This window comes from Poecilia reticulata, linkage group LG20 (assembly GCF_000633615.1).
Source record: "Poecilia reticulata strain Guanapo linkage group LG20, Guppy_female_1.0+MT, whole genome shotgun sequence".
Lineage (NCBI taxonomy): Eukaryota > Metazoa > Chordata > Actinopteri > Cyprinodontiformes > Poeciliidae > Poecilia > Poecilia reticulata.
Genome location: NC_024350.1, coordinates 6,146,967 through 6,171,735, shown reverse-complemented (window position 1 = coordinate 6,171,735; position 24,769 = coordinate 6,146,967). Strand labels below are relative to the sequence as shown.

The 24,769-nt window shown below is 37.9% G+C and overlaps 3 protein-coding genes across 3 annotated transcripts in view; all 3 read left to right on the top strand.

The window, feature by feature from the left end:
* LOC103482380 (C-C chemokine receptor type 1-like) overlaps positions 1 to 2,519 on the top strand; it is a 40,381-nt gene extending 37,862 nt beyond the window's left edge. The window contains exons 4-5 of the mRNA XM_008438502.1: positions 2,331 to 2,444; positions 2,514 to 2,519. Of these exons, the coding sequence (XP_008436724.1) occupies positions 2,331 to 2,444; positions 2,514 to 2,519 (120 nt within the window). The remainder of the gene's footprint in view (positions 1 to 2,330; positions 2,445 to 2,513) is intronic.
* Positions 1 to 6,937, top strand: part of LOC103482361 (C-C chemokine receptor type 3-like) — a 19,296-nt gene extending 12,359 nt beyond the window's left edge. Inside the window, exons 2-3 of the mRNA XM_008438488.2 lie at positions 2,612 to 2,794; positions 4,486 to 6,937. Coding sequence (XP_008436710.1) covers positions 2,625 to 2,794; positions 4,486 to 5,347 — 1,032 coding nt within the window. The 5' untranslated portion in view covers positions 2,612 to 2,624 and the 3' untranslated portion in view covers positions 5,348 to 6,937. The remainder of the gene's footprint in view (positions 1 to 2,611; positions 2,795 to 4,485) is intronic.
* A 9,170-nt stretch (positions 6,938 to 16,107) lies between these two features.
* LOC103482363 (C-C chemokine receptor type 1-like) lies at positions 16,108 to 19,272 on the top strand. Its single transcript, XM_008438490.2, has 3 exons — positions 16,108 to 16,179; positions 16,291 to 16,454; positions 17,616 to 19,272. The coding sequence occupies exons 2-3, from the start codon at positions 16,303 to 16,305 to the stop codon at positions 18,484 to 18,486; spliced, it is 1,023 nt and encodes a 340-aa protein (XP_008436712.1). The 5' UTR covers positions 16,108 to 16,179; positions 16,291 to 16,302; the 3' UTR covers positions 18,487 to 19,272.
* The last annotated feature ends 5,497 nt before the right edge of the window (positions 19,273 to 24,769 follow it).

Below are 24,769 nucleotides of genomic sequence, written 5' to 3'. Positions count from 1 at the left end.
CAGGAACAGGCCCTAAACACCAGAGCAATAGAGGCTCAGATCTACCACACCAGACAAGACCCAAGGTGWAGGTTGTGCAAGGAGGCCCCTGAGACAGTCCAGCACATAACAGCAGGGTGCAAGATGATGGCAGGGAAAGCGTACATGGAACGACATGAAGAAGTGGCAGGCATAGTGTACAGAAACATCTGCTCAGAATATGGACTGGAAGCCCCGAGATCAAAGTGGGGAACACCCCCAAAGGTGGYGGAGAATGACCGAGCTAAGATCCTGTGGGACTTCCAGATCCAGACAGACAAGATGGTAATGGAGAACCAACCGGACATTGTGGTGATGGATAAACAACAGAGGAAAGCCGTTGTGGTGGATGTAGCAATACCAAGTGACTGAAACATCAGGATAAAGGAGCACGAGAAACTGGAGAAATTCCAGGGCCATAGGGAGAAACTGGAAAAGACCTGGAAGGTGAAGACCACAGTGGTGCCTGTGGTCATTGGGGCCCTCAGGGCAGTCACCCCCAAACTGGAGCAGTGGCTAAAACAGATCCCAGGAACAACATCAGACATCTCAGTCCAGAAATGTGCAGTTCTAGGCACAGCCAAGATACTACAGAACCCTCAAGCTCCCAGGCCTCTGGTAGAGGACCCGAGCTCAGAGGATGAGAGAGAGAGAGAGAGAGAGACCACCCGCAGAGGGTGAGAATATATATAATGTTCATACATACCTTCAGCGAGAGTAAATCATATGTATATTTAGAATAATCAGAAACAATAAAATATACTTATTTATTTTTCTTAGATTTATTGTCAGGTATGTCAATCCTTTTGTTTCTTGATCTTTATGAGCTGCATTTCCACAACAAATGTGTACAAAATTGTGTGCATTTAACAGAATAGTATTACCAGAATATCAACAATTTCCCAATGGTGGTGTTTCCATTAAATAAGAAATAAAGACAAAATCACATGTGAATAAGTTCATTCATAAGTGAACTTTATTCATTGATAAGTCATCAAAAAATGTACTGTGGCAAGATCCAATTACTGTCTTCTTTGTTGTTTTCACCATTAGTAATATCTGGTTGCTGATCATGACTTGTGTGACGTGAAAAAAATGTTTCTATTGACAGACATTACTTTTTGTGCATCTGAAAAACCACCTCATTCGAGTTGAAAAACTTCTTTGCAAAAAAAGATGAATTTTTTCAAAATTGTTCTTGTTTCAATTAAGCACATTTATTTTTTGATTCCAATGTGCTGAATTTGAAGTAAGCTAGTTTCTCAGTTGAGCTCCGGTATTAAGTAGAGTACTCCCATAGTTTAAGTGCTTTTTTCTTCACCACAGGTGTTTTTGGATTCTTATCAAGTATGCGAACTTTTCCATTTTATAGATATCCATGATAATGTGGAAACATTCTTCTATTTGTGGGCGGGTTGGGCTCAACAACGTTCTTGCAATTGCTTTCTTACTAGCCGGCTAAAATGACCTGAAAAAGTAAAATATCTCCTTTTTTTGCTAACTTTGTTACCTGACCCAGGTATACATTTTGAAAATTGCATATAATTTGGGTTTTAAACACTTTATTTAACACGTTGCTGATACAAGCCCAGTAACTGTTTAGCTTGGGGCAATCCCAGAAAACGTGACAGTGGTTTGCCTCTGTCGAGCCACATTGCCTCCAGCACTCTGGGTTTGCTTCCCTATTCTTGCCTTGATAGGGAATCTTGAAATATATTAGAATATTTTTCCAACAATGCTCCCACCACTCTAATTGGTAGAGGACCAGTGAAAGTAGCATATACTCTGCCCATCCTCTTCTGAAATTTCTATTCCAGATTCACACTCTCATCTTTCTTTAATGTGCAACGTATAACCTAGAAAATAGGCTTAGGGAAATGAATCGGAGAAAAAAATAACATGGTCATACCTTAGGAGAAAGAATACATCTATTTTTAAGATTTAATAGGACAAACAAAATTAAAGAAAAAAAAGTATTCTTTGTAAATATATTTGTAAAGGAATACTTATGAAAAAAATAAAAAGATGAGGAAAGTAACATTAATTATATCTTAATAATGTGCCAGGGATACATTACAATAGCTAAAGAAAGAAATTAACTTTTGATCATATCTTAAATTGTTGCTAAATTATTTATTGCTGGAGTAATTCATTTATTAGGCAATTTATTCCTGGAATATGCTCGGTAATGGCAGGATTGGTCCTCCATACAAAAATGCCCAGAGGATTTTTCATGAAAGCTGATCTCTCTGAAGCTGTTTGTACATGCCCTTATCATAATATCATTACCACTTTTTCTTCACGCAAAACAGACCCAGACGAGCTCACAGACACTTCAGTCCAACTGCCTTCACTTTGGTACCGGAGCTCTGTTAGACTCAGAGAGGCTGTCAGAGTCACTGCCTGAAGCTGCTGTCAAACACAAGGTAAGAAAACTCTTTCTGGATTTGGATTTTATCTTACACCCAATCTTCTTCCATACAGTGGCGTTTTAGATATGATCTGCTTTTTTTAGAATACCATAAAATAATGTAAAACAGTAAGTCTTATGTTTTAACTGACAACATGACTTTGTGTATTCTGCTTTTGACAGATTTTACACAAAGATGACTCAGACAAACATCAGTTATGTTACCAGCAAAGTCCCAGAAGAGCCGGTTGAACCGTGTTCCAGGGATGATGATAACAAACTGGGAGCAAATCTGTCTTACATTTACTACTTCATGTTTGTCTTCAGTGTTATCGCCAACCTGCTGGTTCTGGTTGTCATCCACCGGTGAGTAAACTACCAAATTAAATCGAGTTGAACTTGAGGCATTCATAAATGTTGAAATGATTTTGTCAGACACTACTGTAAAACATTAAAAATTAATTTTTTTATTTTGCTACATCTAATATCTAAGAAAATTTTACAAATGTTAACATCCAATATAGACAGCCTGACAAAATATAAAATGCAGTTTTAGTAAAAAAAGAAATTAAGAGAATTTTAGATCTTCCTGTTTGACTTGCAAATCACAAAACGTAGCTTTCAGTTGAAATAAGTTTTTATTTTTTATTATGAACAGAACCACCTGGTATTTTCAGCTTTTGTGGTGCAAAGAGCAGCATGCTTTCTTTAGGGTATACAAGATTCATAGGAAATATCAGATACTTTCCAGTAATGCTGCTGCACCTCAAGTAGTAAAACTGAAACCCAATTTTTACCAAAATGTGAACATCTGAGTATTTATTTTCTGAAGCCAAAGGTTAACGATGTGCAGTTTCTGATTCAAACAGACGAGTTTTGAACTGAACAAAAATGCAACAGCTTGACTTAAAAAAAGCTTTGCTACATTTTTAACACTGCAACAACAGCATGGCTTTTTAAATACTTATGCAGTGTTTCAATATTGTCATTTAAGATGTTTTGTTTACAAAGTAAATATATATTTTTTACATATCTGTTATCTCATTATTTCTGACCTGATTATGCAAATATCAAAACATTTATATTGAGCATAGATATAATTTTGCTTCTTGGATGTTAATGTAATAAATGTCATATTAACTTGTTGCTTATTTGCAGAGGAAAAACTTTGATGAAATTTAGAGTGGAGTCTCATTGGAGCCCACATGTGATTGAACCTCAACCTCATTTCCACCAAGAAATCTTCTTACATGATTCTGTGTGGAAGCATGATACCTCCCTTTAAGAAGAGGTTTCCAAACAACCATCACAATTGTTTTAGGAATGGATGAATCAGACCCCACTCACAGGCTAATTGGAAAAAAGGGCGTTGCTTCCAGATTAGACTGAGAGGCAGAAATGGCTCTAAATTACAAAACTCTTATAGTGGAAACACCATCAGCAGCAAATTAACAAATAATATTAAGATACAACGGACTGAGATTATGATTTACATGGACTGTTGTCATCATGAAAACATGCCACTCCCTCAGTTTTCAGCCAGCATCATCCTGCAAAAATATGTTCACTGAACAGTCCACCGTTAAACATGCTGTGTAAGAAGAAACAAAAAATGATTTTGTTCCATATCACATGGAATCAGCCCAACCTTTACTTTTTTGATTACCAAAACTATTTCTTGTTTCTAAATGCCAGAATATTCAGTGATCTATTTCTTTAGAAATGTATTTATTTATTCAAATTCAGTGATTTTCTTGCCAACAGCCATCACTACATTTGATATTGCTTAAATCTACTTTGAGACAAACTTCTACTTTTGTCTGGGCTAAGACAGAGTTAGTTGAAAAAGACAATATAATCAACATACATAACTTTTTTATATGCTGGTTTAATGTTAAAAGTAAAAAATCAAATTTATGGCCAACACTCTCACTGGTTTTATTTGAAAAACTTTTGACAGACGTGCATAAAATTAAAGCCACTGATAATAATTTGTGCTCTGACTGTTGGAAAATGTATGCTTACACCAAAATAACACCTTACCATCTTCCCTCCAGGTTTGAGAAGCTGTACACTGTGATCAACATCTTGCTGGTCAACCTGGTGACGTCCTCCCTCATCTTAATGAGCAGCCTTCCTTTCCAGGCCGCCTCCATGCAGATCTCTGACTGGATTTTTGGCTCAGCTATGTGCAAGATTGTCTTTAGTGCCTACTATCTGGGCTTTTACAGTTCTGTTTTCTTTTTAACTCTGCTAACATTTGACCGTTACCTTGCTTTTGTACATTTTATGCCAGTATTACATGTAAGGAGTCGACGCAATGCTATCATTTCCTGTGTAGTGGTGTGGGTGATCAGTGGTTTGGCTTGCATTAGGCCCATGATCCTCCATGGCACCTTTAAGCATTTTGGCGCTATGTACTGTGAGGAGTTTGCTCACGTTGATGGTTTGAATGTAAAGATGCTCAAAAGATCTGGGTTTTATATTCAGCTTTTTGTCTTCTTGATCCTCCCTCTGGCTATCATCATATTTTGTTACGTTAGGATTGTGATCACTATCAAAAAATCCCGATCAGCTTCTAAATTCCATGCAGTCAGGATGATATTTATGATCGTAGTTTTGTTCTTCATCTGCTGGATCCCTTTTAACATTGTAGAACTCCTGCATTATGAATTAGAGTCTCTTTTGAGCTGTGAAGCTAAACAGAAACTCGGTTACGCTCTCCATGTCACCCGCAACATGGCGTACATTTACTTCTGCATCAGTCCAATGTTTTATACATTTGTAGGAAGAAAATTTCAGAACCATTTTAAACAGCTGCTGGTGAAATGTTTCCCAAGATTACAAGATCATATTTCTTTTAACACTGACATTACAACAACACACACTTCAAGAACTGAACTTAGTCTTAAGAAGTGAGTTTATCTCTGTTAGTTTGTCGTCATTCACCCTGAGTCTAACCAAATTCCGTACCTTGCAATTGCATTCATACTTTTTAAACTTCAGGCCATCTTTTCATGCTACAACCACAACCCTCACTCTGACCTAATGTATTGTCATCATACTGAAAAATATTTGAGGATATTGATACTATGCTCATGAGTGTGATAGATTCAAGTATTGAACAGCTAAACCTACAGATGGTGCCTTTTGAGACGTTTGATTTTGCTGTTTTAGTAGACCTTGAGTTAGTATTTCTGTTCTGGTAAAGCTGAACACTTTTTACATTCGGTGAGCCAGTGACGGTTTTCTGGGTGTTTTTGCACAGTTCTGTATAATTTCCCAAGCTTTGAACATGTCAAAAATAATTGTTCAGTCCATCACCTGAAAAGGGAATGTGGCACACCTGCAACCCTAACAAGACAAAGTGATCAGTTTAAACTGACAGGCCAACAAGAAGAGCAATAATCAGAGCAGCAGAAAGAGACCCCTGGTACCTCTGGAGGAGCTGCAGAGATCCACAATTTGATTACAGGTCTACTCTTTGCCATGCAGTCAACAAACCTTGCTTGAGAATTTTAAGATGGATGACAGTTACAAGGAAGCTCAAAGTTTTATTTTTCCAAGAAGTTATGTAGGAGACAAATAAATTAATTAATGTGAATAAAATAAAAATGTTTGACCTACATAAAAAATGCTATGTGAGGTGGATAGGAAGATGAATGATTTAATTTATTCTTCAGCATGCTTCACGTTTGGTAAGGGCCTGGTGGAGACCCATTGATTTGATCCGGTGTGTTTCAGCAGTAATGTATCTAAAACCTGGAGGACAGGAGATGTAACAAGGGTTGGAGACTACATGTGTTAAAGACTGGAAACAGACTGAGTCCAGGAGGGCAAACATACAGCCGTAGCCACAATGGCATGGCTTAGAACAGGGGTGTCCAAAGTAGGTCCTTGAGGGCCGGCATCCTGCATGTTTTAGTTCTCTCCCTGGTTTTACACACCTGCATCAAATGATGACTCATCAGAAGGCCTAAGCAGAACACTGACTTGCTGAGGAGATTGTTACTACCACTAGGGAGAGAACTAAAACATGCAGAATGCCGGCCCTCGAGGACTCACTTTGGACACCCCTGGCTTAGAACAAACTGTGTCCAATTCTTAGAGCCATGTCACACACAGGAACATTTTTGGATTGGGTCTTTAGATGGAAGCTTAGTTTGCTGTAACACCTGTTCAAACCTGCTGAAGACAACAAACTCCAGGCTAATTTTCAATAACTGCTGGAGTTAACATGCTTACTTTGTACCATACAGTGATGAATTCATTCATTAATATAATCTTATGAATCTAGGTGTTTGTGTTTTCATGTGTTGATTAGGGTGTTTTGTTAAGTGACAGCAAAACAATCACAAAAAATCTATTAGAAATCAGCAACAAAAAAAGCTTAAGCAGCAACAAACTGGTATATCACATCTTGCTTACATACACACACAATTTATGTAATATCAGTGGTACAAATGTCTGTCACATCTGTATTATAATAAAATTCACATTATATCACAAGTTCTTCTCGGAAAAGAGCTATTGTCTATATTTTTTAAGAGACTTAAAAATATATTTGTCCAATGATCAGGATGTTTCTGTTTTTGTTTTTCTGCCTACTGTGCTGGACAACTTGTGACTTGGCATTTTGTAGTCTTGCTTTTTTTTTTTTGGTATGCCGTGTATAACAAATGAACTTTTAAATAAATCAAAAATCATGCAAAACTATTAATATGTAAAGATATAATTTATGTTCATAATTTAATGCATTTTTACTCTGTACATTAAATGAATGTCTTTAAAACATTTATCATATTAATACGGGGAGAAAACAACTTCTATTATTGTGTTCAAATGCAAAAACTGAAAATGAAAAGTAAACAAAGAAATTAGGGAAGATTTAAAAGTTTAGTGCATTTCTGTACATATTTATTAATGTGCTGCCTGGCCCACGTCAGGTGATCCACCCCATTGACCTGCTTCACATCCAAATAACCACATAGCCACACACACTCACTGAAAAATAAATCAGATTCTGCTGACTCGCAATTTTGGTGCAGTTATTTCAGCTAGAAGCTCTTTGAAAGTCCAGCTGTGTAGCTTAGCAGTCATTAAATTTGAGGGAGAAGCAGGACAGTAAACAATGTGAAACTGTGGGTAGGAAGAAACATGCAACATGCTAACAGCAGGTTCCTAAGGGCAGTGGTGTTACACATGGAGTAGTGACAAATGAATAAAAACAACTATAAAAACAGAGCTAAAGAAGATCGACAGTCTGGGAGTTCTAGAGTTTTGTGACATTATTAGGATTTATGTCTGAGTGGAGAACAGGAGGAGGGATCTTCAGTGACAGTTTGCTCCACCTCCAGTGAACAACATATTCTGCTGCGTTTCACTCTTTGTTCTCTGAACCCTTGTATGTAGAAATGGGGTCCAACTGACCCCACATACGTACAACTTGTATCATTTGCCACAGTCCTCTATGTTTGCCTCAGTCCTCGCACACACAAGGGTTAAAGGCAGCGAGCCTTTGATGATTTGTTGTGTTGGTTACTGTGACATAAAGTACAGCCAAAGAACAGACAGGAACTTGGAATGTACCTGACTGTAATGAAAAAGACAAAACTTACAGAACAGGTACAAGGCAAACTGGGTACAAGGTGTGGAAAGAGTAATGTTACGTGTAAAGAAAAACCTTTAAAAAATGACAGAGGAACCAGATGAACTAATCAGAGGAGATGTGGAACAGCTGTGGCAGAGTGAGAGCATGGGGACTGAGGGAGGGAGACTAACGCTGCGTTCACACTGCAGCCTGAAGCGACCCAAATGCGATTTTTTTTTTTTTTTTTGTCAAATCGGATTTTTTGCTGTGACCGTTCACACTTCCAAATATATGTGACCTGCATGTGATTTCCAGTGTGGTGTCCAATGAGCGTCCAGGACACTTTCACTGGCATCACCTAACACTCTCACTTTTTGGTTACCTAGCAACAACCTGTTGAGTAACATGAGTCAGAATGTGAAATTCAATTGAAATTTGTGTCAGTGAAGTGCCTCATATCACCACTCCTGGTCCAACTCCACATCCAAACAGACTTCTCTGCAGAAATTGTGCTTTTGTATTGCTGTGATGCTGCATTTGTATTATTATGATGCTGTGACAATACTGCTGTTGTACTCTAAAAACAGAGAATATTCTAAAAAGTGTATTTGAAACAATTAAGTTCAATTGTGTCCTACGTCTGATGTCATGACGCAAGCATCACCAGGGACAGGTCCTGTAACGATCCCGTGGTGGTGCAAGGGTTAAACACAACTCACATAAATAGACCGTAGTGTGGTGGGAAAGAAGCTGCTCGTCATAACCCTGTTTCTTGTAAACACACAGTTCTTCAGAATTCTCTCCTGGTTTGTGCATGCCACAAGTTGATAACTCATCTCAATGCCCTGTGGACATCCGTCTTGTTAAGCAACTTGTCTGATCTCGTATCATTCTCAGTTTCTCGTTTTAATGTCTGATCTGCCGTTAGCTGGATTGGGGATGTTGTTTTTTTTGGCAGTAGCTGTTCAGCTCTTTAACTCACTTCTCACTTTGGAGAGCTTGATTGTAGTGAGGGTGAATAAAGAATGATTCTTTTCTTGGCTGAATTAAGCAGTAAGGGTCACATTACTGTTTACTCCAGTCACAGTTTTTCTTTTCTTTTTTTATTATCATGATTATCCCCAGCAGATGAAGGTAAACTATTGGCTGTTATGTTGTTGTGTTTTCAGGGCCCTTGGTACTAAGAGAAACCAACGTTACGCAGTCATTTCCTGTGTAGTGTCGTGGTTGAACAGCGGTTTGGCTTGCATCAGACTGATGCTCCTCCATGGCAACTTTAGACATTTTTGCACTCAGAACCATGAGGAATTTGCTCACATACCTGATATTAATGTAAAGAAAATCTGGGTTTTATATTCAGTTCCTTTGATCCTCCCTCTGGCTGTTATCATATTTTGTTTTGCTGTAATTGTGGTCACTGTCAAATCATCCAAAGTATATTCTAAATTCAAAGTAGTCAGGCTGGTGTTTGCCATAGTACTGCTCTTCTTTAGCTGCTATATACCTCTTAGCATTGTAGATCTCCTGCAATATGAGTTCACAAGCTGTGAGGCGACACAGAAACTCTGCGACTCTCTTCAAATCACCCGTAGCATTTCGTACTTTTACTTCTGCATCATTACACACTTGTGGGGAGAAAATTCCAGGAGTACTTAAGACAGCTGCTGGTGAAATGTTTAACAGGTTTAATCTTATTTTTGTATATGAAGACAACCAAACAGCAAGAACTAAACTTAGTGATTGGAAGGGTAGTGTGGTTTTCTAAAAGACTCCTGAAAATGCTCTGTGACCCTCTTGTATGGGTCAACAACAAAATCATACAGGGTCACTAGCAGAAGTATTCAAGAGCCTAGACCTGACAACCAGAACAAAACAGGAACAAGACGCAATGAGAAATTAGCACCAAATTACAAGGTAACTAGAATCAAATAAAGCTACAGAATAAATGGAGATCCTAACAGAAAGTTAATAATGTTACATTTCAAGTTTACGTGACAGCATAAAGAGAATACCGTTTTCAGATTAATGGATTTCTGGATTTTACAGGTAACTTAATTTGCAATAGATATTTATTACCTTTTTCTTTCATTGTAATTAATGCCTTCATAAAGATGTAAAACAATGTTGTGCAGAGGAGGGAGCAGAAATATGTTCATTTTGGTTTTATGGTTCTTTTTTGGTCTGATGAATACTTGCATATTAATAGGACAACATGTCTCATAACAGGTGTCACAATGTATTGTTTGCTAACAAATGAAGGCGACCATCGAGCTGGAGGCAGACTACTGACCAATCACGGTACAAATTTCTAATACATTTACTGACACATCAAGCATCATAAGTAAGTAAGTTTTGATAAATGAATTTATGCATGTTCATAATTGTTGCTACTTAGTGATACAAAAGTGTCAGTATTTAAATAAATGTAACCTATTGATGTTTTGGCATAATTACTTATTTTCACAGGTTACCATTGACAACCGTTTCAGTTGATCGGAATTGACCTCATCAGAAAGTTGGTGAAAACACAGAAAGGAAACCTGCACACTTGTGCAATTATCAATTGGGCACGATGTTGAGGCCCCTGAATATTGTTGCCCAGCGTACAGCGAAGTGCTAACCTGGCCCTGGTTAGGGTTCGTCAACGACTCATTGGCGAAAGTGAAAGCGTCGCGCCACACAAATAACTATCCAGCTGAAACGAAGTGCTGATGAGTTCAGCAAAATTCTCGATATTATTTGCCTCGAGGAATTGTAATAATCAAAGTACTGGAAACATAGATGGATCGTTACGGCCCCGTCCTTCAGCTCGGTCAGTCTGCTGCTCTCTCAGCAGGTCTGAATTGCTGATGTTAAACGGCTGTTTGCAACTTTTTCTTGTTTCTGAAAAGCAAAAGTATTTATTTCCATTTCATCAGAAATGTGAAGCTGCTGAGGTTAACTCACGTCACTGTGGTTTCACCAGACTGTTGGTGTAAGCCCAACGTTCTGCAGCTGGTGTTGTTTTTGTTGTTGTTGATGAGCTCAGTTTTAGTTCATATGAGACAAAAACCACTGAGCGTCTTTACATACAGACAACTGAGTGCACTGCAACCTGAGCTTTGTTTTTGCAGCTAAAAGATGATTTCTGATAACATTTACCACAAGAAAAAGAAGCAGTCAGATGTTGAATTGATTGAATTGTTTTTTCTACGTAGGCCAAGCATGCATGTCTTATTTCTGTCGTGAATCCTGGACACAACTGCAATAAAAAGTCAGCATAGAACAATCTCTACAGCCACAGCCAAATAGTCAGGACCCTCTCCTCACAAATCAGTTTTTTCTTTTATTTTTCCAGTAGTTAGTGATTCACAGCATGGGAAGATTTAGGTTTTTATTTTTGTTCCTACATTGTTCCTACAGTTCCACTTCTCGTATTTTCACATGTTGATACTGAAAAATACTTTAAAAACATTTGGTTGAATTATTTATTTTTATAGCATTGTCATTTTTTGAATAAATCTTAGAAGGTAAACTTAATTTAGCTTTAAAATCTTAAACATGAGGGCTTCCAACCACAATCATGTTACTGCTCTTAGTTCCCCTCCATAACATTCCAGCCTCCACCTGGTTTTTATGTGCAGGTGTGCAGGACGTCCACAACTCTCTGTATTTTTCCTGCTGCAGGAGCATCATGAGATCATTAGTTCAGCTTTACTTTCTTATGAATTCAAATAGTAGAAAACCCCTTTAACCACCGAATCAGACATGAAGATGAAGAACTCCAGCACAGCCTGCAGAGGTCAGCCAGCTTTCAGGTGATGAACCTGTGTTTAGAGTTCTGCTGCCCCCTGGTGCTCATAGTTAGCTGTTACAATCTACAAAATATGAAAGTGAAAAGTGTGTAATGATGTTTGATATTTAAATAAAAATTGAGTTCTAGCTCCTGTTACTTGAACTAGCATAAACTAACCTACAAAACCTTTAGTTCAACCCAACCCACATGTCTGTATGAAGACATACAGACATACATATGACATACCTGGATGCACAGACAGGAATAATTAAAAACTGTGACAATAAGTAAACAATATGATATTTCAGCAACAATCCAGCATTGACCCAATATGAATAATGCCATAGAGTTGGACCACCAGATCACTTGGACTCCAGCATCAGTTGTGGGATGAAACAAGAAGAGATTGTAAAATACATAGTAAGTCAGTTGGTAAGACATTATTAATTTGACATGTTGAACATTTTATTACAGAACAACAATAAATGTTTACATGTCTTACTTGATTGTAATGGTCCCACATGAAGCAGTTCATCATTGTGAATTGGAAGGATATGTAAATATGGTTTTCATGTTTTGTTTTGTTTCTGAATTTGTATTTAGTAAATACATTGAGTTGTCGGAAGCTGTTCACTTCCAGAGATGGAAAGTTTTGCCTCTTCTTTGTTAAACTGCTCAAACTGAGTCTCATGTTGGAGAACATGTGAACATCTGCTTTTATGTCTATTCACATTTTCTCAGTTGGACACACAGGCTTTGGACTTTAACTGATCCATTTAAGACTATTCAATTCACCCAGTATGCATAGCATGACACTACCAACACCGTGTGCCACCACAGCATAGAAGGTCAATTGCATTTTTCAGTGTTATATTTTTGTTGGAACCAGCTGCTCGTTTCGAGACTCCAGTGATTGGAGTCTCGGTTCCATCGATCGTACACACGCTGACTGACGTACCGCTGTGAGTCCTCTGGTTGAAGTGCTGACACATACAGAGAATACACTCCTTGTGTCGATAAAATAACCGGTTTGGTTCAGAAGTTAACAGCAAAACCCTATTTCATAAAACTCCAATCAGAAGTTCTAATGTACACAATCATGATAAACTAGTTTTATTTTGCTAGTGGAGTCCAAGAACTCTCTTTCAGTTCATCATTCTGTGATATATGTAATTATATTGCAATTACATATTTACCTACTTTGCAGTTATCATAGTATATAAAAAGGTGATAGATGGAACATGGATCAATCTATCACCTTTTTAGATATGTGATAGATTTCCAGAGGTCAGTCAGATTGACCTCACCTCTCAGTGTTCCAGAGGTGCGAATATTTTGGGGCTTTACTGTAGATATGGTTTCTCTTTTTGAATATGTATAACGTGAATTTAAGTAGTGCATTTTGGGGGAAAGGTGTTGGTTTATGAACTTTGTTGTGAGTGGAGCTGAGCCATCTGATTCCTCCCTGAGTTTCTCCTGACTGAGCCGTCACACACTCTGTCTGCCTCTTTCAACTCAGTCGCTCTCATTTTTTCTTTCTCGATCTTTCCAATAATTATTTGTGTAACTTTTTGTCAATATTGGACCCAAACAAATATTATTAGATCGATGCATCTCTAAAAAGAACAGGATTTGAAAATTAATTTTTTTCTTTTACTTTTTTGAACAATATTTTTAGACACCAGACTTGCAGTGGGATGGTTCTGTGTTATATTGTAAATAAAAACAATCTACTTCACCATACACAGTCATTAGTTATGTTGACTGAAACATAACGACTAATCATATTTGACACTTTTGAAGTGCAGATGTTTTACTCATTATCGCCGAGGAGCTGCTGTCAGTCACAATGAGATTCACTTCCTGTTCCTTACAGTAATAGATAGAAGCAGCTGAGTTACACTCTGAGCTGCATGATGTGGCTGGAGGTCTGGACACACAGGGAGGATCATGGGACTCCTAAAGGTCACCACTGGTCAATTCCTCTCCCCACTGTCCTTGGATTTCTGTTATTGGAGGCGAGATGTAACCATGACCTTTTCAGTCTCTCTCTGCCTCTGTGTCTCACACACACACAGAGGGAATGAAGACATGGAGCAGTTAAATGGTATAACCAGTCACACACAGAAGAAGGACACATATGAGTGTGTGCGTGTAGGCATGTGTGTGTGCGTGTGTGTGTGTGTGTGTGTAACTCAGGCTAGCTGGAACAAAGCTTAACATGCAGAATGATGCAGAGCTTAAACAGACAAACTGGTGAGGAGTTCTGTGAACTAGAACTTATCACAAGGTTCTGTGGAGTGTCCAGATTGACTCATTTAAGACCAAAACAGAGTTTTTATTCTCTGTTGACCGTGCCCTGCACAAAACTCTCAGCTCCAATCTAAGGGTGAGTAAACGCATAAAGGAACCTCCAGGTGAGCCTGCAGCACCTCGTCCCAAAGAGCAAATCAGAGCTTCAGGTTTTCCCATAGGAAAGGAAAAAAAAGTAAAAGGTGCTTTGGGACGTCCAGGATCCTGCAGGGCTCAAACGTCTGAGGTGATTCCTTTTCACTAGAGGACAGTTGTCATATTTTGTACAGATATAATCAATTAGGTATTTACTTTTCAAAACAAGGTTTTCTTTGGTAAAATATTAACTTTCCAAGCCTGGCCATGTCCTTCCTGTGAATTCCTCTCCTAAAACATTCTCACTTTCTCCCATCGACTCGGATTGTCTCCAGTTTCCAATCAACAAACAGAATGAGGAGTTGTGAACAATGACGTAGATTTTCGGCATTGTAGAATTGTAGTCTGTCTGTAGTTTTAACGATGGCAGTGGAGGAAGGGAATGAATTAAGTCCTCGTTGGGCATGCCTCCAAATATTGAATTACAGTAACAGTCCCATCTTCAGCTCAACACTACCCTCTTCTCAGTGGAGGATGGTTGTTCACAACGCAGGGAACTCCCAGTGAGCTGCTTAGTGTGGAACTAACACATTACATGCGTCACAGGCAAACATTAGGCATTGGATAAAATTTAGAACCTCAACAACAATCATTTCCATTAAACAATCCTTTCTCAACAGACCCTCCAGAGCAAAGTGTAGTACAGGGTCTGGTTTTTACCAGGCTACAGTTTTCCGATCAGGCTTTAACTCTGACCTACGTTTGTCTTTGTGCTTAAGCCTGAGGAAGGTTTTAGGACTGATTTCACCAACGTTCCCACATCACATGATTCAAGATAATCAGAACTCACATCCAGCCAAGCAAAAGCTAAAAATGAAATCTTCCCTGATGTTATCTATTCAGCCACATGGGAAAGTTTCCCTGCTTTAATGGCCTGTTCAGGATCTCAGTTGTATTAAAGAGCAAACGTTTCAGGATGGAAACTCTTCAGACTTAAAACTGAAAATAAAAACTGTGGGAGAGAGAGTTGAAAGAGTTATGTTTTAATTGTTTTTAGTGACATTTCATCTGTGCATATACCTGTGCTTTCGGGCCTGGGTGATTTTAGATTTGTAAATTTTTATACTGATAAATGAATTCAGCAAGTCAAAAACAATTTTGACTTGCTGTTGTTGGTTGTTGTGTGTATTTTAAAAGACAAGAATTGTTATTGAGAAATCAGAAGTTTACAAAATCTGCAACCAGATATTGGTCAAGCTCATGGTTAACTGTATGACACAAGAAATGGTGGTTTTAAGAACATTTAACCATTTGATGTCTTCTTAACAGTCTCACCAGAAGCATTTGTTATTGTAAATTTATCTATATTTCTGTGTTTTTTCAGTTAGTTTCTTAGCCACAGCTTCATCACTGACATTTATCCTACAGCAACACCCTGAGTATAAAATAATCTGTTTACCTCTGAGTAGCTGAACCATTAGAACAATAACTTCCTTTTAAGGAGCTGTGTTGACAGACTCTGCTGTCTTTCAACATTTTTGTATATGCAGTTCAAATGAAACCAGATATTTACTTACACTGAAAAGTCAGTGAGAACCTTTTTTTTAGAAATATTTTTGTAACTTTGTCATACAGTTCAAAAGACATTCATCCCTGATGCTGACCGAAATGCATGTAAGATTGTGAATTCAAGGAAAGTCACAAAAAAAATTCTAAAAAATGTTTTTAGCCAAATTTTCTGGCCTGGCATGTAACAAATAAAAATAATTTTAGTAATTCTAACTGATCTAAAAACAGTTTGGTCTGATTTAACTTCAGACAGTGAGTACAAAAAGGTGTGTCTTTTTATTCAGTGCATGGATCAGGTTTCAGCTGTAAACATGCAGGCACAGACCTGCTAACAAAAACCGAAGAACTTCCTAGTTTGGTAACTTGTTACTGAGGGTTTTCATTATCAGACACACATCTGTAATCTGAAGCTTCTCAGCTCTTCAAGTTGTAAGTCAACTAATTTATTTCCAACATATATATTTTTGAATAATTTCATATTCTTCTATAAGTATGATCCTGAACGTCTAACTTTTTGTTTTTATTTGTGGCTGATTTTAGGTAAAGATAGAAATGTTACCAAACAGTACTAATGGAAGTGAAGAGTTTTCACCGTGCAGCAGAGATGGTGACAACAGGCTGGGAGCTCAGCTGTCCATCCTCTACTACTTCATGTTCGTCTTCAGTCTGCTTGGCAACGGGCTTGTTCTGTTCATCATCTACCGGTGAGTCCAAGTAAAGCAGAAACAAGGCTGATAAAAATGACGAGTCTAAAGAACACAGAATAATAATGGATTTATCAAACCCAAAACAACTGAAAAACAATCCAATATTGCGTTTGACAGATTTTGCCTAGAAGTTGGACTTTTCAAGTTCAAGTTACTCTTCAGAAATGGTTGTGACATGAAGTGAATTGAGAAAAAGGTCCAGAGTCCAACATTTGCAAGACTTTCACAGATTTTACCCTGTAGGGAGACTGGCTGCAATTTTAAGAAATACATTAGCTAGCAGACGAGATGTAATGAATTACGTCTGTGTCTTAATGTAAAAAGGGAAAAAATGGCCCAGACAGATTCACTGTTGAAATGTTTCTGAACATGACAACAAAACATAAGCATGAGGTGGACAAAGACATAAGATACTAGACTGAAACTAAATTTGCTACAACATAGCAAATATAATACAAAATTTCCCTTTCACAACTTAGTGTGTGTTTTACCAAAGATAACAACACACACAAAAAATATATCAAAGCTCATTTCGATTGTGGACTTGAGGAAACATTTAATACAAAGACAGAAGAAAAGACAGTAGTTATTGGCTTTGGTCCCAAAGAAGCAAGGTTAGAGAGCAACCAGGCACAATTCCAAAATAGTAGGTGTCGGTGTTAGTGTAAGTATTCACAACTGATCTGATTCATGAACGACAGAAGTTGATTCTCCGTTAGTCAGAGCTGTTCTTTGGTTTTACAACTGTTTGCTTACAATACTCTACAGTAACTCTTACTACATTTGATTTGACTTTTTCTTTTTTGAAATGTTATATTATATAAAAATACATACGTGATATTTGCTTTTTTACTGCAGTTATTTACTAAATACAGGCCCAGCTTTTTTGTGAACTTCATCCACAAAACCAACTAGAATTAAACTTTATTACAGATAAAATGGCTTGTTTTTGGAAAAATGTACATTTTCAAAAATGGGTCTCGTGAGCAGGTCTTTGAAGTGAACGGATCCTGAAGATGTTTCGTTTCAGAGTCAGAAGTCCCATCACTAGTGTAGTGATGAAGTGGTACCTATGATTTTATATCCGGACAAATCAGACCAAATCTGCCAAAAAGCAACTTATAAACACTGTTTCTTTCTCTCTGTCTGTCATCCCAGATTCGAGAGGCTGACCACTGTGATCAACATCTTGCTGGTCAACCTGGTGGCGTCCTCCCTGATCTTCATGAGCAGCCTTCCCTTTGTGGCCGTCTACATGCAGATCTCTGAATGGATTTTTGGCTCAGCTATGTGCAAGATTGTCTTCAGTGCCTACTACATGGGCTTCTACAGCTCAGTTTTCTTTTTAACTCTGCTGATGTTTGACCAACATCTGGCTGTTGTGTATTCGCTGCCTGCTGCTCATGTGAGGAATCAACGTTACGCAGTCATTTCCTGTGTGGTGGTGTGGCTGGTGAGCGGTTTGGCTTGCATCAGGCCGATGCTTTCCCTCAACACTTTCACGTATTTAAACAATTCAATACATTGTGATTATTATCCCACTGATCTCCCAAATATGGATGTAGTGATAAATGCTGGATTTTATATTCAGCTTTTTGTGTTCTTCATCCTCCCTCTGGCTGCTATTATCTACTGCAACGTCAGAATTACAATCACAGTCATATCAACAAGAATAGCTTCTAAATTCAAGACAGTCAGACTGGTCTTAGTCATCATGCTGCTGTGTTTTATCTGCTGTACTCCATTCAGTGTTGTTGTAGTGCTTCTGGAATATGGACCCAATAGCTGTGAGGAATCACAGAAACTCGGTTACGCCTTTCAGATCACTCGTAACATGGCATACTTTTACTTTTGCATCAGTCCTTTCTTCTACACATTGCTAGGGGCGAAATTCCAAGATCGTGTCAGACATTTGTTAGTGAAATGTTTCCCAGGATTGAGGAAGGACATTTCTCTGCCTGAATGCAGCCCAGCTACCCTGCCAACAAAAAGTCCAACAAACAACAAAACCTTGGCCTGCAATGCATAAGTTTTAGGGTCGACCATCGTCAATGTTGGACTTTTCAAGTTCAAGTTACTCTTCAGCAATGATTGTGACATTGTGTGTCCCTTTTGGGTCAGCTATGTTCACCAATCAGTAGCTCTATAACAGGGGAGTTTCTGACCAGGTTCCTAAAGTTAGAAGGCTGTATGTCCACAGCTCAGCTGCAGTGTATCCAGATCAAATGCAAAAAGCAAATGTAAACTAGAACAAGATGGTGGACAACATTCCCATGCTGTGTTTTACTGTGTATCTGTGTTTTACTTCTAGTTAAACACAGCATGTTAGATTACATGCAACTGTTTTCACAGATAAACATGGCACCTTCAGGTAACTAGAAATTGCATCTAAAGATGAACCAAACGTGGTTCTTCAGTTTATTGATAAAAAAAAAGGTTTTATTTGTAGCCTTAAAAATGCATCCTCAGGTGTGCTTCCATTTAACTCGGATGTTGTAAATTAACTTAATATGTAATTAATTTATGTGTAATGTCTAATCAGGAAATGGCTGTTTCCTTTGGCTTGTACAACATTTATGTGATGCAAATCCATGTGCACCTTACCTGCAGGTGAGTTGGCATCATCTTGGATAATCTATCTCTGCTGTACAAACCTCACAAAGTCATCAATATAGTCAATATAGATGTTTTTCTGACACTTTCATTCAACTTGTTTTCTGCGGTTTTATTGTTTTAATGTTTGTTTTATGTTATGATGGTGTAAATTGTAAAGCACTCTGGTCAACTGCTGTTTTAAATGTACTGTACAAATAAATTTGTGCAAAATCGTTTTTGAGTGTTGCAGATGGAGACTTTGTGTATATTTATAGCATTTTAGTACATTTACTCATTTTCACTGGGAGTTCAAAGTACATCATATGACTTGATGGACTTCGTGAGAGGTCAAATAAAAATCTGAAATGACAATTTCAGATCCTACAACTAAATTTAACTGAAAATCTTCGGAAGAGGTTTGCAGACAAGAAATGTCTCTAGAGTCCGGGGCAGTTCATAGGGCAGACATTTGGTCAAGATATCGAATAATAACAGAAATATCTCAAAGAATTACTGAATGCTTGAACTGAAACAAAAGTATTAGTTTAAGGCAGAGCACACTTCTGCAGCCAGATTATCTGCTTTTATATATACATATTCTGCCCTTAATAGATCTGTTTGTTGTTTTAGCTAAATTTTACTGGATAAAAGTTGTGTTTCAAACACAGGTTTGAAGCCATTTATCATGACCTCATAGTTTTTACATCATAAAAAGTTGTAAATATAGCACAGCATCATATAGTTTTATGTGTGAATGTATACATTTTACTAACCATAGCAGAAGCATGAGATCATTTATTTAGCTCAGCATCTTTACAAGTCCATCTGATTAATGTTGCAGAGCCATCGAGGTAATGGGTGTTTGTTAATTCAGGTCAAAGGTCAGTTCAGTGTGTATGAGTTAGGGTAATATTATGGCTGTACACACATGATGGGAGCCCCTCTGAACCAAATCACACATGGAGCGATGGATCTGCAACAGCTTAGAGAAGTCAGGGAGTTTATGGACACCAATCAGAGCTCTGCTGCCCTCTGGTGTTCATAATGAAACATTACAGCTGTAACAGTGGATTAGAATAAAAAATGGAAATCAGCACGTGAGTACTAATACGCCTAAAAAAATTGTCTATTGCATAAAAGTGCAATATTTTTGGCCATTCAACTCAGATGTTATATAGAATCATCTCACAGATAGAGTGATCTATTCGAAGCCTGTGTTTCTTGTAGTTTTGATGTTTATGGCTTACAGATAATGAAAAAGCAAAATTCAGTGTGTCAGAAAACTAGAAAACTACATATAAAAAATGGAAACTCATGGTGTCGTGTCTTAACAAGCTGGGTCTAATGTGATATTTTAATTTTCTGAGACATTAAATTTTGGGGCTTCTATTCCTACAAAAAAAGGTTGAAACATTTCACTCATTGTGTAATGAATCTATACAAAACGACAGTTTTACTATCTGAAATTTTGCACTTCTACATAATTTTCACATTTTTTGAGATGTACCAGTATGGCGGAGGAATTTTGAAATAAGACAAACAGAAAATGAAGAAACTCTCTTATCATTCTGATAACATCAGTGTGATTGTAAATCAGCTCAGTTTATTCTGTGGACCTGCTGGACTCAGGTCCACCGCAAATACAACCTCCTTCCTCCTCCTCCGGTTGTCGGCTGACAGCAGAGTATTACTCCTGTGGACACCAAAAAGACGCCCTCTTGTATAAATAACACGGATCTGGGGGCAGTCAGTCTGCCTGTGGGCAGATTACACCCTCTGAATCAATGCAACCACTTACAGCTTTGGGAAGATAAATACATAAACCTAAGATTCAAAATGGCCGTCTGTTGCCCTTTCAGACCTGGTGGTATTTCAAATGTTCCTGTGTCTGAGTGTGTTATTGGACTTATTTTACCTCTTATGGTAGCTTATCCCAGATAAACTAAAATAAAACGCAAAGGTAAAATATCCACACAAAACAATATGCACAATTTTTTTTCTAATAAAATCCTTAACTCTGACATGACAATCAATATTTTACAATTTAGTCACTATAATTCCTGGAAATATTGTTTTTTTTTCATTTCTTTTCTTTTTGCAAAACAGGAATGGAAACACTTTTTTTGCACACAAGTCACATGATCAAGAACCATCAGCAGCAAGATGCTTCCACTGGCGCAAACCATGAAGAAGACGACAGGAAGTAGTTCCAGTGCTCCCCGCCCCCCTGCTCTGCATGGTTTAGCTGTGCCTCTATTCCAGAACAGCTGATTCAAATGATTGCAGGACCATCAAGTACTGCAGAAGGTTGTAAGCAAACAGTTGTAAATCCAGGTGTGTGGCAGAAGAGAAACACCTAAAACACCTTCATTCAACCCGATCCCAAGTTCTAACACACCAAACCTGTTTCTCCATTTCCTGATGTAACTGTGCGGTAATTTTGGACAATTCCAAAAATATTTTAGTATTTTTGGAATTCCACTGCATAATGACATTTATCGCATAATGACATTTAGCATAATTAGCTGTTATGCTAAGATCAAACCCCAAAAAACAACCACACACCATAATCTATGTTACTGCACATAGTCACCGGGCACCCAGACAGTCGTTGTGCAGGCAACTGTCTAACCTTGGGTTGTCTAGTGTCCACAGAGAGAGTCATGATTCCTCACTCCAAAACACACATCCACAACGCTCAAGCTTGGAATGTGAACCTAACGGAGAGTGACATCATCATTTTTTAAAATAAACTGAAAACTAAAAAAACCACTCCTCACCGTGCCCCCAAAAGACCCAACATTGCAACACGAAGGATTTTGGTCTTCTCTTTGTAGATAATCCTTTTTCAGAACATTGTGGTTTTCAGAGATGTGTCCAACAACCATTGCAGCTTTAGGAGTCATTTAAATCACCTTTCATTTCTGTTCTCAGTTTCGACTTCAGCTGACCATCTTCAGCAAACAGTCATTCCTTCATAGAGCTGCTACAGTGCAGTGAATTTGCTGTTTGTGTTAACATGCAACTAAACAGTTGTATGCAATGAAATGAGCAGTGATTGAGAGAAGGAAACAAATGTGCGCAAAACGTCCATAATGCTGAAAAAGCAATTTCGCAATTGCATTAAATAAGAAGCACAATTCAAATTACGCGTGAATACGTTTCTTCACGCGATAAGTCATTAAAAAAACATAGTCCGTCATGATCCTCCAACTATTTTCTGTCGTCTTTGTTTTTTTTTGCCAGCAGTAGCCTCTGGTTGCTGATCATGTCACTCATGAGATTCAAAATGTTTCATGAGATTCAAAATGTTTCCATCACACTTTTGCAAAAGAAACCAATTTTACACAACCTCATGGTAGCGTAAAAACTTTATATCCAACACTGTGAGTTTTTATTTATTTATTTATTTATTTTATTGCCATAATTCCATTAAACACATTTATTTTTGTAATTCCACTTTTTGTGCAGTTGCATGGTGAATGGAAACACAGCCGGTCAGTCCAGTCTCTGAATTTACTTTACAGTCTTTCACATGACATTTGGTGTGGAATACTGAGGCATGTGGGAGGACACGCAAACAACATTCAAAATAGACCCTTCATGGAGCAGACTGCTTTGTTGGATATGCAAACTGTGTGTGTGCGTTGTGTGTGTACTTTGCTGTGAGTGGACCCGAGCCATCTCATTCCTCCCTCAGTGCCTCCTGACTGAGCCGTCACACACTCTGCCACACTGAGCCCAAAGCGCTGTGTCTGCCGCTTTCATCTCATTCTCTCTCTCTCTCTCTCTCTCTCTCTCTCTCTCTCTCTCTCTCTCTCACTTTCCCATCCTCTCTCATCATTCTTCCTTCTCTCTGTCTCTCCGTCCAGAGACCCCCGGGTCCACTCGGAGCGATTAGCCAAGATGCTCCCAAGGTCATTCTGCTCAACGTTATAATTAGCTGTTATGCTAACTAAGACTCCGTCTCCCTTCCTCCAGTGCTTCTCAGAGCGCTCCAGCTTGCTTGGAATCAATATGTTGATGTCCCTGAATATGTGATAAATGTCATTATGCAGTGGATAGCTCATAGTTCATGGAGCATAATTAAATAAGTTCTCTTTAACAAAAGAGCTAGAATTAATTATACTGAAAATGTCTGACACTTTTTAGCTTAATCGACAGCTAGATACTAATTAACAAGAGATTTGTTCTTGCTTTATCAAATGAGATTAACAGAAAATAACAACAAAAAAGGTTTTCTATCAAATATAATTAAGTAGACCTTGTGTGAAAGCAGAGAAGTACTTCTTTTTAATCCCACTTTTCCTCCTCAACAGAATTTCTGAGGACATTTCTCTAACACTGTAATGAGTATTGCCTGGACCTTTGGAACTTGTACGCTCCATTTTGTATATCATACTTTACTGGGAAGCTGGTTGTAACTGATCGATGGAGATAAATGCAGGTTATTGAGAGGAAAGAAAATCTCAGTAAAACTGAAGTCAGCTCACATTTCATGAGCAAAGTGTCTTTTTACCGGTCATTAACTTTATAAACAAATATTTACACCACAGTTCGTTTACTCTGCCAGCTGGGAAAATGACTTTTACCCAATGCAGTGTGTGCTTCGTGGGAAAAAGAGGCCTTACTCTACATCAGTGGTTCTTAACCTTTTTTGAGGTACCGAACCCACCAGTTTCATATTCACTGAACCCTTCTGTAACGATAAATAAAATATGATTTTTTCCCCCAAATTCAAGACATAGGGGTGACTCTAGTTGGGTCACCCCATGATCACTAAGTCTTCTTAAAAGGTAGAGTCTCTGAGAACAGTTCTTCAAAATATAGTCAGTGTTTTCAGCAAAATAATGTTTTGTATAATACTTTCTACTGTGTTTTATTTCACAGAAGAATTATTTCATGTTTGAAATATTTTCATTTTTCACTTTTTTAAATGTTTTTAGAACAATTTGTAGAACATTTCTGACAATTTGTAGAAGATTTTTAAAACAAAATGACAACAGCAGCAATTTACAACAACAATGATGAAATGTCAATAATGGACAATGTTAACATCCGTTATGTGTGTGTCCGTGTGTGTGTGTGCGTGTGTGTGTGTGTGTGTGTGGGGCGGGGGCTGCAAAAGAGCACGTTTCCTGAAACTAGCTAGCTAACCAGGCTAGCTAACATTACTGCCTCTATTCTATTATGCTATGTGTATCACACAAAACGGACCCAGTTACGCATCAGAGGGTTAAGAACCACTGCTCTTCATGAATGAAAACAGGTTAATAGCAATTCAGTCCTTTTTTTCTTATGACATCTGTTAATGTTTGGACAAACAGGTGCCATAAAAGCTAATCTCCCAAACTAACCTCACATTGTTTTAAAATACCAAAACACAACCCGATATTGAGTTTTTCTCACATTTCCTAAATTGCAGTTATGTTTTATAGAGATGTGAAGTGCCTAATTGTATTGGCAGCTCAAAGCTTTACAAAACCAAACATCAGAAATCATCCAAAAACCTTATAGCTGCAGCATTTTAAGCCCAGCTTGTAATCTATTTACGATGTGTAACACTCTAAATTTCAGACTCCAGCAGTGATTGCTTTCTTGCTTAAATAATTTGTGTCCTCTTAATTAAGTGTTTTGATGGGCGCAGCTGGTTAACTATAAGGACACTGACATTAGGACACACTGAGAAGATAATGAAGGTGATGATATTCCCAATT

Coding starts and splice junctions, on each gene's coding strand:
- LOC103482363 (XM_008438490.2), top strand. CDS start 16,303: ATGTTACCAAACAGTACTAATGGAAGTGAAGAGTTTTCACCGTGCAGC. Junction 16,455..17,615: donor GTTCTGTTCATCATCTACCG/GTGAGTCCAAGT, acceptor CTGTCATCCCAG/ATTCGAGAGGCTGACCACTG.